This window comes from Balaenoptera acutorostrata, chromosome 1, assembly GCF_949987535.1.
Source record: "Balaenoptera acutorostrata chromosome 1, mBalAcu1.1, whole genome shotgun sequence".
Lineage (NCBI taxonomy): Eukaryota > Metazoa > Chordata > Mammalia > Artiodactyla > Balaenopteridae > Balaenoptera > Balaenoptera acutorostrata.
In genome coordinates this window covers 6,129,535-6,147,444 of record NC_080064.1, presented here as the reverse complement: position 1 = coordinate 6,147,444, position 17,910 = coordinate 6,129,535, and the positions used below count along the sequence as shown (strand labels likewise).

Genomic DNA, 17,910 nt, shown 5'->3' with positions numbered 1-17,910 from the left:
CTAAATGTCTAACTATTGGGCATTACTGCTGAAATGCAAGAAGGGCCTCTGAGGAGACCAAAGAGGTCAGCAGGAGGTCTCTGGCCTCTACTCAATAGAGAGTACCATTCAGGGGATTTGTTCTAGTTAAAACTGGAGGGTTTCTGTCTGTTTGCTTTTTTTCTTACTTTAGTTACTCTTGGTTTGTTATCATTTGTATTATTTATTTTACGGTTAAACTATAAGCCTAAGTTGCATCACCGGCGCCTCGAGAAACCTCCTCCTGCCGGTTTGCTGGTGTTTTGTCCTTGGGCATCAGTGGTTGCCCTGATGCCAAGAGATGTTGAGGTCTGCCTGGGTCTATTAAGTAAACACGAGGTTGGGAACTCAAGCGGACGCCGAGTTGGGGTGGGGTGGGGGCTTCTGGAAGCCCGTGGGCGGCCCTATCCGGGTCAACTGCCACCAGGGCCTGGCCTCCGTTGGCAAACGTGTGGTCAGAGGAGAGGTGGCCGGGCACCCTGCCAGGAAAGGCCCTCACCAATGTGACCTCGCTGCCCCTCGCTGTCTCACACGGTCCCACTCTGCCCTACGCTGTCCCTCAAGGTTCCGATGACTCACTCTGTCCTTCCTTGTCTTGCGCTGCCCGTGATGTCCCACACTGTCCCACCCTGTCCCGCGCTGTCCCTCCCACGCCGCGACCCGCGAGCCTCGTGGTGAGCGCGTGGCTGCAAACAGCAGACGCGACCCCCCCCGAGGCCGGCCCAGCAGAAGCTCCGCTCGCCTCCCCCCGGTGCCCTCGGCCCACCCACGCGGCGGCGGCCCGCGGACAGGGGAAGACAAAACCCTCCCTGGGGCTGCAAACGGTGGAAACCCAGCGCGAGGCGCGGCGCCGCCTTCGGGTCGGGCAGGAACCGCGGCCGAGGCCGGGCGGCCCGCACACTTCAGAGGAAGATTCCCGGGAGGGGGTTCTCGGAGCTGGGCAGCGGCTACCAGGATCCGGCAGAGGGGAGGAGCCCAGACCGCGGCGGCCCAGAAACACGGCCCGCGGGAGACAAAGACTGCTTCCCCACGGAGCCGCGCGACGACGGCGGACCCCACGCGAGCGCCTCCGGATCCCACGCGAGCGCCTCCGCCGCGATATCGCCCCTTTAAGCGGCTCGCGCCCGGGATTGGCTGCGCGGGGGAGGTGGGGCGGTGAGCGGCGACGTCACGGCCCCGCCCACTCACTATATAGTGAGGCGGCGACGGCGGCCGAGTGCAAGTGGGGAACGCTAGTGGGAGCGGGCGGCCGGCGAGCGGCGAGGCGCCTGCGCGGTGTCCGGGCCCCTGAGCCCGCGGCGCTGAGACAGCCGGGACGGACATGCGCGGGAGGGCGCCGTGGGGCAGCCGCGGCTTCGCTGGGGTAAGGGGCCTGCGGGGTGGGGGGGGGGCGGCGCCGCGCCCCTCAGGGCTCCGGGCGGCTGCAGACGCGGGGCGGGTCCCCGGGGCGCGGAGAGGGTCGCTCGGCGCGGAGTCTCCCGGGACGGAGGGAGGGGCCGGTCCGGGGCGCCAGGGACGCGGCTGCGGGAGCGGCGAGCCGGGGTCCTGCGTCCGCGGGCTGGCGGCGGCCTCGGGCTCTTTCCTCCTCTCGCCGGGGGCTGCGCTAGTCTGGTCCACACCGCGCGCCCGCAAGCCATGTCCTGGGAGCTGCGGGGGGCTGGGATCGGCGCCGGTGCTGACCCGCGGTTCTTCTGCCTAGTCTCGGCGACGACGGTCATCCCCAGTCGGTGTTCTTAATTCATCCGAGCAGCCCCGCGCCCTCCTCCTCCCCCTGCTCCTCCTCCTCCTCCTCCTCCTCCTCCCAGGAACGTGATTCTTTGCTGTGAAGGTCCTAAATGCTGCCTCAAACGGGAAGGAACTGTAGAATTCTGTGTTCGAAACGAGAACACTTATTGGACATTCATTTGTTGTGTGTGTACGTGTGTGTTTATATGTATATCATAGTCTTATACAAATTAGATGACTCCTTTATCAGGATTGATACTGGATTGGTGCTTGCGAAGTCTTTATTAAGATTTCGTCATTGCTCGAAAGAAACCAGTCTCTTACCTGATAAAAAAATATGAGTAGAGTGTTAGTCATAAACGTAAGTGCAATCAGAATAGAGACTGTAGCTTTAAAAGAGATGTGTTGGTGACTTTAGGTGCACCTGCAACACAGGTAGGGCAGGACTGGTTTCTAGGCAACTGTCGGGGGTGAAGAAAGGTGAGGTTAAAATGCCTTTTTCCCCCCCTTCTGGAGAACAAGTGTTCTACGAAGTTTCAGGCTTTTATAAATGTGTTAAGAATGCAGTGGGGATACGTTTGTTCAGGAGACTGAAGCATCTAAATAAGTTCACCATATCTGGTTTTGCCTTCTGTTTTTAACTACATTTCTTTCTTTTTCTTTTTCTTTTTTTTAAAATCCTTACTGGAACTATATAGTTGTAAGTGAAGTTTTCCTTAAACAAAGGCATTTTGGTACCCATTTCAGAAAATGACCAAATTTCGCTAAGACCAAAATAAAAGAAGTCGGTTCCTTGTTAACAGGCCGACTATGATTGGTTACCAGTATGTCATCAATCAAGCTCTTTTCCAGATATTAGCAAATTTGAAGAGAAATACATATTGGTTTTAGCATGGAGTTCAGACACTGTTTGTCATTGCCTTCACTTCATACAGAAGTTTCCTTTTCAGCTGTGTGTTCTTGTGGACACTTACTGGTAAGTGGGAGAGGTCTGGGAGTAATAATTTAAAGCTCAACAGATATTAGACTGTAAACTCCTTAAGGGCAGGAACCCTGCCTTGCACAACTTCTGTCTTATGCAGCTTTGCACATAGTTGATGACTGATAAATAATTGCAGGAAAGCATATTTTACATTTTAAAGCTCAGCAGGATAGGACCAGTCACTGATAAAGTTCGGAAAGCAAATCTGTTGGTTTTTTTTTTTTAATGGCCGTTATGAAATGTCTGAGTTATTCATATTTTTGGCAGATAGGGAAAACCACTGTCGTGATGCACTGGGTTTCCTACTTTCGGTTCACAGTCGATTCTAGTTGCTCTTTCTGTGAGATTTAATTATACTGTAGACTTGAGTTTTTGTGTGAAAATAACTGCTGCTCCTCAGAGGATGAGCCAGACAATACTTCCTTTCTGCTAATAGTAATGGTAGCTTTTAAAAGCAAGTCACCTGGGACTTCCCTGGTGGTCCAGTGGATAAGACTCCACACTCCCAATGCAGGGGACCCGGGTTCGATCCCTGGTCAGGGAACTAGATCCCGCATGCATGCCGCAACTAAGAAGCCCACATGCTGCAACTAAAGATCCCACGTGCCGCAGCTAAGAACCGGCACAGCCAAAATAAATTAAAAAGAAAAAAAATCAAGTCACCTAGATTACAGGTGCAATCTAACATGCTTGAAACTGACCTGACTGTCTACACACCATGAGGTTGCTTTCAAAAGGTGACCAGAGGAGGGGAAAGGTGGTGCCAGGGGTAATTCCAGGAATTGGAATGTCACGGACTCCCGCCACAGAGAGAGTCTGCTCTTAAGCTAAATGCATTTGTGTGGGTACCTCATCATCAGGATTTCTGTAGCATCCTTTGGTGCTCGTGTTTGGCAATGCGTTATAAAAGCTGATCGGGATAACTCACTAGATAAACGAAATCCAGTTGTGGCATTCTGGCATTATTCGCACAGTATAAACATGCTTTGTAAAGATAGGTAGAACTGGTGAGTTTTGGGGTTCTGAACGTACGTTACTAGCTTAAATACAGAAGTTCGTTTTAAGGTAGGGGGAAGTTAATGTGGGATTCAGATTTCAGAAAAGAAAAAACGATTCTGCGGTTTGGAGTCCTCGTTGATACTTGAATCCAATTCCTTATACCATAAAATTGGGCAGTGTTACCAAAAGGCCGTTGAATGTATTTTTAAAATATGGGGCTCTGGCTACATGACGTAGCCATTTTCAACTCCAAAGTGCCGTGATTCAACAAAAGATTACAGTTTAACAGAGGAAACAGTAGGAAGGTCAGGATGAGAAGACATTGTCCAAAAGCTCTTGTTAAAGACCCCCAGAATATGAAACTCGATGAGTTACAGATTGGGATTTGAAAATACTGTTCCTCTCTGCGCGGAATGCTCTTCTCCTGACTCTTCTCATGGCTGCCTTTTTTTGTCATCCTTTAGATTCAAATTTTAAAAGTCACCTGAGAGAAGCCTTCCCTAGCCACCTGTGTGAATAGGTTCTTCTGCCTCCTTGCCCTCTTCTGCTCCCCGCTCATTCCCTTGGAAGTGACCACAATCTGAAATTGTGTGCTTACCTCTTACCTCTCTCCTCGCTAGACTGAACCTTAGGCAGCACCACCTAGCGTCGTATCTAGTCCAGAATAAGCATCCGATAACTTATTTGTGAAAATAGTGAAGCCCTGCCCTCTAAAAACCAGTGAGCCAAATGCATGAGCTGAGTTCAGTCTTCTCTGTGCAGCTGACCAGCGCTTGGGTCCTGTCCTTTGTGTCAGTTTCTCCATCTGTAACCAAGAATGTCAGGAGGAGAAACGTGGCTGTCGCCTGAAATGAAGACGCTCTAGAAAGGAGAGGTGGTGAAAGTGTAGTGGGGAAAATGCTCGATTACAGGGCAGAAGAGCCGCGATGGCCCTTTGCCAACAGGAAGATGCTTAACCTCACTTCATTTCCTCCTCTGCAAAATGGCGACTGTAATCCCTGCCTCCTCTTACAGGGATGCCTTGGGGATCAAGTGAGATAACACGTTAGAAAGTGTTTTGTCATCTGTGGACCGCTTTCCAAATACAAGACATTCTATCATTAAATTCTGGATTTTACAGTAGAGCCTGATTATCACGCCCCACAGGGATCCATGCTGGGAGTGGATTAAAAGGAGGCCCCTTGGGTATATGTAGGGACCCCTTTTTACGGGCGGAGACAGACCCGCGTATATCAAATACCATCTTGTAACGGGTTATATGATGGTGGGGCATTCACGTGTCACTGAAGGTTGACGGTTTCAAAGAACTGTTGGAAGTGGTCACAGAATATCAGACTGATAACCTTAACCCACCCTTTCCAGAGGATACATAGGACAGACCTGCAAGTAATAACTTGTACAGGAGAATTTGAGGGAGTTGAAGTAAAATAGGAACTTTCATAGGCTGAAGGTTGCCCAAGAAAAAACCATTACCAGGCAGCGAAGCCCCAGGACAGTCTGTCTGAGCCACCCTGAAACCTTGAGCATCGTAGTGGGTCAAATCTTCCCCCGGTTTAATTAAGAGCTTGGAGAGCCGTGTGGTGTGTGGGAAGAGCCTGGCTCAAGTCTGGGCCCCAAGTTCCTGAGCTCTGTACTTCCGGCTCCTCGGCTGTAAAGGAGGGTGGTAATAGGCACCCACCTCCCAGGGTTGTGGAGAGGATTAAATTAGTTAATACACAGAAAGCACTTGGAACAAAGCCTGTCAGATAAGTGTCCAGTGAACTAGTTATTATCCTTACTGGGTTTCTGTTCACTGTAACAATCTCGAATTACCCACTGGGTGACTTAAATGCTCATTAATTAAATTTGAAGTTTTAAAGACTCGCTTCCTATCATTAGACTATTGTGCTCACTGCCATTAAAATTTGAATAGAAATCGTGTATCTTTTACGATTAGAAATCTACCGTGTGTATGTCTAAAAGGAATAATATTTTTCCCTCCGGTGTGTCTTTGTGTTCTGCTGGTGCTATAGTGCTCTGTAGGAAAAGGACAAAGGACAAAAGAATCCATTCCTGCTGTGGGGCATTTCTGCTCTGTCACCAAAGCCGCGTAGGAGACTGAGGGAATCCAGAGGCTGTCGGTGACCATGGTAGTTGAAGGAATACGTTTTCTGTTGGCTTGCCATTTCTTAAAAGACTTAGCTGGAGAATATTCTGAATTATTTCAGAACTTAGGTCACCTAGCTTTGACTGCGACAGTGTGAAGATAAAACATTTTCCTGGTTGCCTTGGTTTTTACCACCTACAAGTGGGCCATTATGGGCCAGGTGCAGGGCTGCAGGAGGACAAAACGTCCATCCCCACCGCACTGGGCCACACGCACATCTTCACTGAAACCACTGAGTTTAGTTACGTGTTACTAACTTCACATAACACACTTTTAAATCATCTGGGCATTTAACGCAGAGGCTGTTGATGCTTCCGCAGTAGCAGGGCACGGAGAAGGGCACTCCTACCTTGCTGCCCCTTCTCCCTTCCCCCAGATCGTGCCTATTAAAGTGAAATCCGAGAAAAACCCTGAATTAGGGCCTGTGATTTTTGAAGAATCTTCTGCTTTTAGTGAATCAGCTCAGGCCACACAACACTATAGCGATCATAAACACTGAATGTGTTAGGGGAATGTCAAATAAGTAAGTTTTCTCCTTTTATTAACGGAAATTAAAATCCTGTAAAAGAGCTAAACTGAACGTTCAGTGCAGATCGCTTGGCCACCAGTGCTTTAGACACTAATCACAGTAAAAATAGTGAGGTTTGGTTTTCTTTTCTTTTCTTTTTCATTTTCCCAAAGGTGATTATTTTAGGCATCTTCAAAATGAAAGATGAGTTGGTTTATTTGGGGAGGGTCTAAAATCATGGTATTTGTCATGGTCTTAAGTCAGTTTCTTGTCACAGATTTTGGCTGTGAATATAGTTACCTTATATCTCCCTGGGTATGGAAATAGGTAGGTAGGTAATTGTTAAATGCAGCTGAGAAGACCATTTATCACCCTGAATAAACAGAAATCAGGTTCTTAAACCAGATTGAAAGAAGGAAATTACGTCACGCTTTTAAATAAGGAAGCACTGGGCAGAACTGGATGAGTTGTGTGACAAAAATGTGCCCCTCCCCCTCTCGTGGATTGCCTCTGAGATTTATTAATGAGATCTGTGGCCAGGTAAGCCTATCTAGGTTATTGTCTGAAGGTAGCCTGGTTTTTAAAGAACAGTCTCAGAGGCTATCCTCAAGCAAAAGGCATGTGATTTCACCTATTGGATAAAGAATGTGCAGTGTGCTTTTGGGTGTAACCCTTTTTTTTTTTTTTTTTTTTTAAGGAAAATGACCTTAAATTTAGCAATAAAAACACGGGAGGTGCGTTACAATCCAGAAGAGAGGAGAAGGTGAAATTCAGTGTTTCTAGAAAGCATCCCCTGATTGCTTTAAGTAGACACTTAGTACCAGATGCCAGTTGGGAAAGTTACATTGTTAACCATTTAAGGTTCTAATTTTTTTACCCAGTCTCAAACTGTCCCCTTTGGATTTTGGAAATGAATTTAGTGAAAAGTCCTTGCTGGCTACCTGCCCTAGACTTGTTCTGTTATAATTGGGCAGCGTCAGCAAATGTGAAGTTTATCCCTTACAAAGCTGTGTTTTTCCCCTTCTTCACTGGTTTGTATTATAAATTACATGACTCTTTCATGTAATTACTTTTTTAAAAATGAGACGAATATTTTCTCAAAATCCACTTACTAAGTATGTGTCAGAAATGAATGAGGTCAGGATCTGCTGGGACGGTGGGAGTGCTGTCCCAGAAAGTTAGGCTGATAGAAGGGGACCAGGGGCACAGAATAACCCGAGCCCTGGAGATCCTCCTCTGGCTTCTCCCAAGGGAGCGGGTTCCTGGAGAGGGTGGCCCTGAAGCCTAAATTGATTCCTAACAGCGATTGGGGAAAGGAGAGGCAAGAGCTTGAGAAAGGTAGATGGGGGCCTCGTTGTGAAGGCCTTCAGTGCCAGACTGAGCAGCTTTCACTGAGAAGCCTTTGAAGACTTTGACGATGTCAGAGTAGTGGGAGATGAGGGACGGCGATCTGGTGTGCAGGGTGGGTGGGGGACTTTCAGACCCGAGGCAGATCGGGACGGAAGGAAGATAGATTTGAGAAACGGCGTAGAAATAAGCTGTGGACCTTGGCGATTGAAATGTACATCTGCTGTAACTCAGGTTAAAAATGGTGCCTTTCGGAGACCTGTGATCTGCTTAGACTGTGAACTGGTTTGGGAAGGGGGAGGGGATGTGCAGTGGGTGACAGGAGGCTTTTGGTTAGTAAAGTTGGAGATGCCAGGGGACCATCCGACTGGAAAGGTGATCACCAGACAATAGGAAATGCAAAGTGGAGGCTTGCGCCGCCTGGGCTGGACTCGGGATTCGGGAAGCTGTCAATGTAGAGTTGAAGCCCTAGAGGGAGGTCAGAACTCCAGGCAGGGCTGGGTTGTAAGGAGAGAAAATAAAGGGACAGCCTCAAGAAACAGATGGTTTTAGGGGTTTTGTTTTGTTTTGTTTTGTTTTACTTGAATTTAAAAAAAAAAGTGATGTTAACAGGAAAAAGTAGTTCACACCTGGGATGGGTATTTAACAGCATTTTTGACACAAAGGCTAAAAATTAGTTCCTGTATTTTAGAAAAGTTACTATGCCCAAGGTTATCGAGACGCTGGCCTATACCAGGCTGAGTGGATTCACATTAGCTTTCGTATTTTTGCATTACATCACACAATGCCATCTTGGACTTGTAGATCCTGGTTTTCCCACGCAGGTATCTTTTCGCAGCCGTTTTCCTAATGAATTGTAAGGTAGAGCTAGTTTTACAGTTATAAGGGAACAGACTTCGAAACACGGCAGCGTCAGTTAAATTTCACTTGAGTGCCGTGTTTCTTTTTGACTCGAGGTTGACCAAATTGATTGACTTTTTTTTCTTTTTCTTTTTTTTTACAGAGGAGTATACATATTGAATACTTCCAGAGTTTTGAGAGAGGCATAAAATAATTCCAGGTGGTTGAGTTTACAACCTGAGGAACACACTTTAAAAGTTTGCTTCCAGACCCCCTGCAGGTTCCCCTTTTTGAGTCTACAGTTGGGAGTTATTTTCCAGAAGAAGAGAGCACACAGTGACACTGCCCTGGGAGCTCCCCGTGCGAGCCAGTGGGAAGTTTGGACAGTTTCATAACATGGCCCATTCACAATTCCCCATTGAAATGTAGAGGCAGGTCACCTTCGATGAATGCACAAAGACACTATTGTGGTCACAAGCGAGCTGCCTCAGTGAACACAATTCTTTTTATACTAAAAAAAAAAAAAAAAAATTTTTTTTCTTAAGAAAGCTTAACAAGGAGGTGATGGAAACAATGACCGAAAAATAACTTTTTCTAGAACGTGTACATAATGTTAAGGGACCACTGAAATGGAAGTCCAGAATTCCGGGGCCATTTCAGCAGAGGCGATGGTTACACAATCACCCTGTTGAAAGCGAAGATTTAGATGGCATTCGGAGGCCGACCCACAGTAATTACTGGTAGTTCTTGCTGGCCTGCAGACAGGTGAGGGCTGGGCCTCCACCATCCCCTGCAGCACTTTCCTGTAATCTGGATGGGCGATCTTCAAACGTGTGCTTTCAAACCAGTCAGATACCATATTCTTCTTCCTATCTGGCCTTTCATTTTTCTATCGCCACAGATACTGTCCCTGCCGTCCTGCCAGGGCTCGCAGATTGCTCAGAAACAGCACCCTAGACCACCGGGCAGGGACAGAGAGGGCGTGTCTAGCAATTTTTTGCTAAAGATTGTATCTTAAATTTTTCTTAGAGCTTAACTGCATTCAGGGGAAGTAAAAACACATTTGCTTTGTTCCTGATCTTAAAAACCAACCCTCAGAAACAACAAAAAAAGACCTCCCAATAACTTAGATTTCTGAAATGATGGGGTTTTTTTTTTCCCCCTCTTCTTAATCACATATCTTTAGAGACTGATGAAAGAAAGATAATGCTTGACTATTAGAAATAATATTTTAAACCTGTTGAAATCTCTGCCTAGTATATGAAAACAGCTGACTTTGGGAGAGTAAAAAGCTGAGAAGGGCTGATCGGGCCCCGTCCTCCTTTGTCACTGAAACATTGCTGTCTGCATTCCTTTTTACGTGAAAAAAAAATGAATCATAAACATTTGCAGAGTGTTTTTTTAGACCCTTAGCTTTAAAAAAAACAAAAAACCCTATGCCTTACATATTGTATACATTCACTTGATGCTGACAATACTAATAGTTAGATGGCGTTGTACAAACATCTATTCAACAGACGTTCACTTACTGAGCACCTGCTAACACCTGTTCAGGTGGTGAAATTAATGATTGGGGCGCAGCCTCTTTCCTGAGCTCACAGTCTTGTAGGGGGTGACAGATTTGACCCTGAAACAAAACTCTGACCTGCGTGCCCCTCCCCCAGCACAGCACCCATTTCACTCGTCTTGTGTCACCCACAGTCCTCAGCACGGCGCCCAGCTCTCTCGGTTTGTGCGAAAATACTTGCCAAGAGGATGAGAAAGCGTTAGAAAGTGTATGTACACATCGCACAGGGGGTCAGTGTAACACGGAGACTTGACAAGTGACATCCTCACCTTATTCTAAGCAAACATGCATGTCTGAAGACAGGGCAGACCTGGATGCTAATAACCGATGCACCTCGGTAATGAATACGGAAAATGGGGACTGGGGACGCCAGACACATCTGACAAGGGGGCGGAGGGGTCTGAAGGTGAGGAACTGCTGGGCTAAGAAAGCTGTAATCCATGCCTCGCAGCTGGGCAGGACAGACATACATTACTAGACACTTCACAGGGGAGAATGTGGAGAATGCAGTCTTCAGTTTGCCTCTAAAAGGAGGACGCCATCCAGGCCTCTGCTTAAGCCGGTCATCCTGCAGAACTTGATTTCCACAGGAGAGTGGAAACGAGTATCTTCATACGTAACGATTTCTTTATTCTCGCAGAAGTAATAACTGGAGAATTTGTCTTCCCGGGGCCCACCCCGAAATACAGAATCCAAGTGAATGCTGGGCTTGTGGGGTTGGTTATCAGGGGCCGAGTGTAGACTCTCCTGCTTCATCAAAGCGTTGGGTCTTAGAGAATATTAGTGCTGCAGATTCGAGCACAGTAATTTCTGAAATTACTTGTGTAGCTCGGGGGTCGCGGTGGGATGAGCTCCACTCTCAACACAGCCACACACTGGAAGGTCGGCGTGTGTGCTCTGGCGGGTGAGGCTGCTGTGTTGTGCAGCTCTCAGCGCGCAGGAGCTCTGCCTCCGCTGGCGACAGACTGTATCCCGTTGGCTGAAAGCATCTCACATCCTGGATTAGTACATACCCCTGCCCCCCAAAAAAGACTTATCATGTCTACATTTCCGTACCCTCGTGAAAAGTAAGAGCTGGTAACATAAAAGTGGAAGAACCGAGTGGAAGTCGGTCGTGGAACGTTTCTATTCCACAGCCCCCGAAATTCTCTCACCGTGGCGAGTTCCACGTGTTTCAGGATTGTTCCCTTTACTCTCTCCTCTGTGTCCCCTCTAGGGAATGAAAACCACTGGCTGACCACACATCCCTCCCTGGGCTTCACGAGTTTGAAGACTTCCCAGAATAAGGCACAATGTCCATGGCCGGAGTCGCTGCTCAGGAGATCAGAGTCCCATTAAAAACTGGGTTTCTGCACAATGGCCAAGCCCTGGGGAGCCTGAAGGCCTGCTGGGGGGGCCGCGGCGAGTTTGAGAAGTAAGTGCAGGACGTGGGGCCGCTGGAGCCTGAGTGTGCGACGTCCGAGTGAGGGCGGGGACGCGACTGCTGCCTGTTTGACACCAAGGTGTCCGTCCTTTCCTTTCAGCGGCTTTTTGAACATCGACCCCATAACCATGGCCTACAGTCTGAACTCGACGGCGCAGGAGCACCTAACATCCATAGGTACGTGTCCTGAAAGCCCAGGCGCCCCTGGCACTTGGGGAGGAGGGTGGTGGCAGCCCCTGCCGTGAGCTTGGCCTCCAGCGTTATTTTCTAAATGAGGGACCGACCTGAGCCGTTTCCGACAGGAGCCGGACCCCTAGTGGCGACAGATTCTGAAGCTAAGCGTGTTCTTAGCCGCCTTTGCACCTCAGCCTGAGTCGCTGGGTCTCCCTGTGGAGGTGTGAGCTTCTAAAGGCATCCCAGCCATGAGACGTAATAACTTTTAGGAACCCCGGACAGGATCTCTCTTCTTCCTGACGAGCCTCGAATGCTCGTTTGAAAGTGACAAAGCGGTATAAGTGTTGACAAAAACTTAGAAGAGTATGTGTGTTAGTCCTTCTAACGTGAACCTGGCGTTCCTTAGATTTTTGCCAAGGGCTGCTTGTCCCATCGCAGGCGCGTCTCTGGCTCGCGGTATCGCGAGGGGCCGGGTGAGGCTTCGTCCTGTCTCAGGGCCGCCCTGCATGTGCTGTGTGGCCCACCTCCCAAAGGGCCAGGTTGGCGCAGGCTGGCACTTGCGTAACTTACACGCTGCTCGCCTTCTGTGGATTCTGCACACGTCACAGAACCTGTCTAGGGCGTGTGGGCATGTGCCGCGCGCACGTCCAAGGCAGATAGAAGAGATCATTGGTTCTCTGAACCAGATCGGGTGCGTTCCCCACCTCCGGGTAGACCCGACGCCCGCGGCGCTTGCCTGGGTGTGCTCGGCGTTCCAGCGGCTGGGTGTTTGGCCAGGAGCGAGCCGGCAGAAGGTGGCAGGAGCGCGGGCAGCTGAGGGCGAGCGCGGTCGGTCTTGGGTAACCTCTCGGGCTCCTTCCAGGGCGCGCTTCCAGGTCGGCTCCGATGAACAGGAGCCACTTTCCAGAGCCCGGCCCCTCCGCCAAGTCCCGCCTGCCCCCTCTCATCATCCCCCCGAGTGAAGGCTGGGGGCAGCAGGAGGACCGGGTGGCGTGTGGGTTGAAGAAGCTGGCAGTGAACGGGGTCTGTGCCTCCACGCCCCCGCTCACCCCCATCAAGACGCCCCCGCCCCTCTTCCCTGGCGTGGCCCCCTGCGAGCGGGGCTCCAGGCCCCTGCCGCCGCTGCCCATCTCCGAGGACCTCTCCCTGGACGAGACGGACTGCGAGGTCGAGTTCCTGACCAGCTCGGACACGGACTTCCTTCTAGAAGACTGCGCGCTCTCCGACTTCAGACCCGACGGCCCTGGCAGACGCAGCTTCCGAGGGTGCGGACAGATCAACTACGCGTATTTCGACACCCCGGCCGTCTCGGCCGCGGATCTCAGCCAGGCGCACGACCAGGCTGCCGGGGGGACGAGTGCCAACCCCCCTCCGACCCAGGCCCACCGGAGACTGAGGAGGTCTCACTCAGGCCCCGCAGGGTCCTTTAACAAGCCGGCCATCAGGATCTCCAGCTACGTGCACAGGGCTTCTCCCAACTCCGACGACGACAAGCCCGAGGTACCCCCCCGGGTCCCCATCCCTCCCCGGCCGGCCAAGCCGGACTACAGAAGGTGGTCGGCCGAAGTCACTTCCAGCACCTACAGCGACGAGGACAGGCCCCCCAAAGTCCCGCCAAGAGAACCCTTGTCCCGGAGTAACTCCCGCACCCCGAGCCCCAAAAGTCTCCCGTCTTACCTCAACGGGGTCATGCCCCCCACGCAGAGCTTTGCCCCCGACCCCAAGTACGTGAGCAGCAAAGCCCTGCAGAGACAGCACAGCGAGGGGGCCGCCGGTAAGGTCCCCTGCATCCTGCCCATCATTGAAAACGGGAAGAAAGTGAGCTCAACGCATTATTACCTGCTCCCTGAGAGGCCACCCTACCTGGATAAATATGAAAAGTTTTTTAGGGAAGCAGAAGAGACACACGCGAGCACCCCCATCCGGCCCCTCCCTGCCGATGGCAGTGTCTTTTCGGCCCCAGAAAAGCTGGACTCGAAACCAAGAGTGGATCTGGCAGGCCACGCGAAGCGCAGACATTTCTCCTACGTGGTTTCCCCCTAGACCCTGGGTCCTGGCTCAGCAGCGGTGCCGCTGCAGCCAGCGGTTCTCCTGCCGTTCTCCAGCCTGATGGCGGTTCACAGGAAGACGGCGCAGGTCGCAGGGTCAGAGACTCGAACTGTCTGTCTTAAAGAGAAGGGTTTAGAGGGTCGTGAGGTGCTGCCATGCTGAGCATCCCTGACCGTGTTAGCGGCGGAGAAAAGTCTGCTCAAGTCTGTGATTTAAAGATGTGATGAGGGAAGGAAGGATGGGGACATTTCTGTACGTGCGCACGTTACGCACCCGTACCTACACTTGTGGTAAAATCGTAGATCCTAGTTGCAAGTTAACCAAGTAGTTGCTATCTTAGAGTAATATATATTTAGAATGATAAAAACTAAAGCTGGAGGATGGCTCCTGATAGACTGAAAACTGAGCAAATGGAAGAGAATACAGAATACAGTATTGTTTAGATCAAAATCATTAAAAAAAACACACAAAAAACCAACTATTTCTGCTTACTAAGTTTGAGGATTTCTGGCTCTGAGGCCTGTTCTGTTTTGCCTCATTCATTTTTGCAACAGTTTTTCCATGGAGGGCAGGCCATTCGTTCTTTCCGTGACTTAACCTGCCTCGTTCAAGTCATCCCAAGAGCTAAATCCTTTAGGTCTTGCTTTCTGGTCTGTTGAGGGGAGGGATGGCCACATATTTGGTACTGTATTCTCACCTGTCCATGTCTCATATCTTGAAAAATGGGAAGGTAACAGAATTAGTCATTTTTCCTTACCATTCCTGCTGTATTCTACACCCCCCCAACCCCCGAAACGCAGGGTGCTCGGGGGAAAACAAACTAAACTCTTCGCCAGTGCTGAGGATGTCAGTTGAAGCAATAATGAAACAGCAATGCGCTTGAGAGGATCTGTGTGGGGACGTGTGTCGTGGTTTTTTTGTTTGTTTGTTTCTTGTTTTTTTGTCTTGGGTTTTTTCCCTCCCCTTTTTTAGACTGTATAAATAAACGAATACAACACAAGCTGGCCTTGTGTTGCTGGTTCCTCTTCAGTATTTCCTGGGGATTGTTTGCTTTTTAAGTAAAACACTTCTGACCAACAGCCCAGTATGTCTTAAGAGCAGAGGTCACCTCAGCACCTGCTGTGGAAACTCTCACAGTCCGCTGCTCCGCTCGGATTCGCTGAGACACAGAGCTCACGTTCCCATTTTCACAAGCTTCGCTGTATTTATCTTGTGTAGAGCCGCACAAAGGAGATGGTGCTTAGTAACAGAAGTACCTTACTGCGATGTTCTTCATATTAAACAAGCTGTTTACAGTTTAAACTGCTGAGTGATGTTATTTGAGCTATTTAAAGCTTATATTTTAGTATGAACTAAATGAAGGTTAAAACATGCTTTAGAAAAATGCACTGATTTCTGCATTTATGTGTACAGTATTGGACAAAGGATTTTATTCATTTCTGTTGCATTATTTTGAATATTGTCTTTTCATTTTAATAAAGTTATAATACTTATTTATGACACCATTAATAATGTTTCTTGCCTACACTCTTATAAAATTTTGTGTCTCGAGTAATATGACAACATGACCATTTTTAAGCACAAGGGGAGATTTTTAAGCAGTCTAACATAGGCTTGAAATTTACCACCATTCCCTAAAATGACAAACGATTTAAGCAATGTACATTTAAGTAGTATACAGACAGTGAAAACGAGCTGTTTGTATTTACCTATAACAATTAAGAAGGTGCGTCTGAATTGATGCTGGTTTGTTGCTGTGGAAACAGAGTCCTTCTGGGGAGGGGCGTCCCCATCAAGGGAGCTGTAGCAGGAAGGAGCCGGCTCTGACGTGGACCTGATGTGACGCATTCTGAGTTTGAGGACTAGGTCTGGATTGCCCTGGGCCCTTGGGGAGGCTCTGCTTCTTGCTTGATGCAAGGCCACCAAAGGAAGCCCAGCCTGCCCTGGCCTCTCATTGAGTCACAGATTTGGGAGGCGGGAGGAGGCTGGGATACTGTCAGGGAGGGTGCCTGTCTGGTGTCGCCGGGCCCTTTGCCTGTTCTCCCTTTCCTCTCCCTGTGGCTGAAATCCAGCTGCCTGCCGTCCCCCGCCCCCGCCCTCGACACTCCCCAGCTTCCTGGGTGACGGCAAAGCTCTCCATGACCTTAACTGCACCCCTGCCTGTGCTTGGTTCCTTCCAGAGTAAAGAGTGAGGACTCGAAAATGGAAGATCTGGGCTGAAAGTCCAACTCCGGCTCTTTCTAATGATGTGTTGGGCAGAAAAAAAAAAAAAAAAAAAAAAGATTCTTCGAAATCTCTGTATCTCAGTTTTCTCATTGGTAAAACTGGGGGAGAGGGCGACAGCTACGATAGGGAATTATCTGTGACAACTGCCTATAAACCAGTAGCTGGTACACAGTGAGGGCCCGGTCTGTGAACTGATTTTATGATTCTCTGTCACTCATCCTCACCCCACAAGTTGGGCGTTATTTCTGGCAATTGACAGATGAAGAAATGGGTTTGAGGAGTTCCTTCAGCAGACATTTGTTGAATAACTACCAAATGCTAGATAGAGCCTCAGAAAACACACCCAGGCCCTTATGGAATTTGAAGCAGTACCTAGTGACCATTTGTGATAAACGCTGGAAAGGAATCAACAGTGGTGGTGACGGAATGACAAAGCGGCCCCCACCTCTCTGAGGTGATGAGATCTGAAGGGATGGAACCTGAGCCCAAGGAGGCAGAGTGAGCTGGGAGGGTCAGTAGAGGGGACCACAAGGCTGGAGGGAAGCTGGGCATCTGCCAGGGGCCGGAAGTTACCCAGCGAGAGGCACAACGGGAAAGGGTAGCAGATGCCACTCAAAGGTCTAAGCAGGGGATGGATGGGATGGGATGTGTTTTAAGAAGACCAGTGGCTGTTGCATGCAGAACGGATTGGAAATGGGGAGACTTCAGGACAGAGGCTGTCGGAACTGAGATCCGCGTGTCCGGCGGTGGAGACGGAGAAACACTGGCGTGGAAGATACTTGGAGGTAGAAATAGCAGGTGGTGATCTCAGGTGGGAGGCAGACCCAGTGTGTGGCCCGGGCCACTGTGCCTGTCCCCCAGCTTCTGGGGGCTCCTCATCACGGCACTGACACCACGCCATCTGCAGCTCGTATTTGTTGCCTCTTTCTCCCCCTCCACTGTCTTTTCTTTGTACTGTGGTCAAGAACATCTTTAATTCATTGCGTATTTGCTTCCCTCACCTTCATGTTGTTCCTTGATTTTTTTTTATTTTTGGAACTCCTTTATTTATTTATTTATTTATTTATTTATTTATTTATTTATTTATGGCTGTGTTGGGTCTTCGTTTCTGTGCGAGGGCTTTCTCTAGTTGCGGCGAGCAGGGGCCACTCTTCATCACGGTGCGTGGGCCTCTCACTATCGCGGACTTTCTTGTTGCGGAGCACAGGCTCCAGACGCACAGGCTCAGTAGTTGTGGCTCACGGGCCCAGTTGCTCCGCGGCATGTGGGATCCTCCCAGACCAGGGCTCGAACCCGTGTCCCCTGCATTGGCAGGCAGATTCTCAACCACTGCACCACCAGGGAAGCCGTTTCTTGATTTTGCGAGACTATTATCTTTTCCTATTTCTTCCTGGCCAGTGCCACTATGTCCAGAATGCTATCCATAACACCACTTGCCAACTCAGTCCTTGGCCAGCACACAGAGCAGATGGAATTCTAAGCGCTCCCCTGGCCTAGGGCAGCCCTGGGCCTGCCCTCTTAGTGTTGATAAAACCGTTATGGGCGAGGAGACAGCTGGCTCTTAGCTGCCACTGAATGCACTGTTGAGTCCTCACTTAAAGACAGGTCTTACCTAGTTAACAAAGCTCTGGCCTAAAGTCAGGAAGTGCGGGCTCATCTCAACCTCCCACGTCCTCCGGGAAGGATTCCCTGAGCTTCCCTTCCCCATCAGTGGGAGACCACAGCAGAGCAGGGCCCAGCCCTACGCAAACAGAAGGAATTTATTATTAAGGACCGTTTCATGGCAGAAAGCAGAAGCTAAGTTCAAGAGGACTCCTTTGTTAAGTCAACCCAAAATCTGGATAGTATTAAATTCCAAGTCTCTCTAGGCTGCAATAATCAAGTATGCATTGCCGATCTTACTAAA

The 17,910-nt window shown here is 49.5% G+C and overlaps 1 protein-coding gene across 1 annotated transcript; it reads left to right on the top strand.

The window, feature by feature from the left end:
• Positions 1–1,228: 1,228 nt before the first annotated feature.
• Positions 1,229–15,271, top strand: ERRFI1 (ERBB receptor feedback inhibitor 1). The gene is made up of 4 exons (XM_057552477.1): positions 1,229–1,381; positions 11,349–11,546; positions 11,656–11,732; positions 12,592–15,271. Exons 2-4 carry the CDS (start codon positions 11,425–11,427, stop codon positions 13,770–13,772), a joined length of 1,380 nt encoding a protein of 459 aa, XP_057408460.1. The 5' UTR covers positions 1,229–1,381; positions 11,349–11,424; the 3' UTR covers positions 13,773–15,271.
• Positions 15,272–17,910: the final 2,639 nt, after the last annotated feature.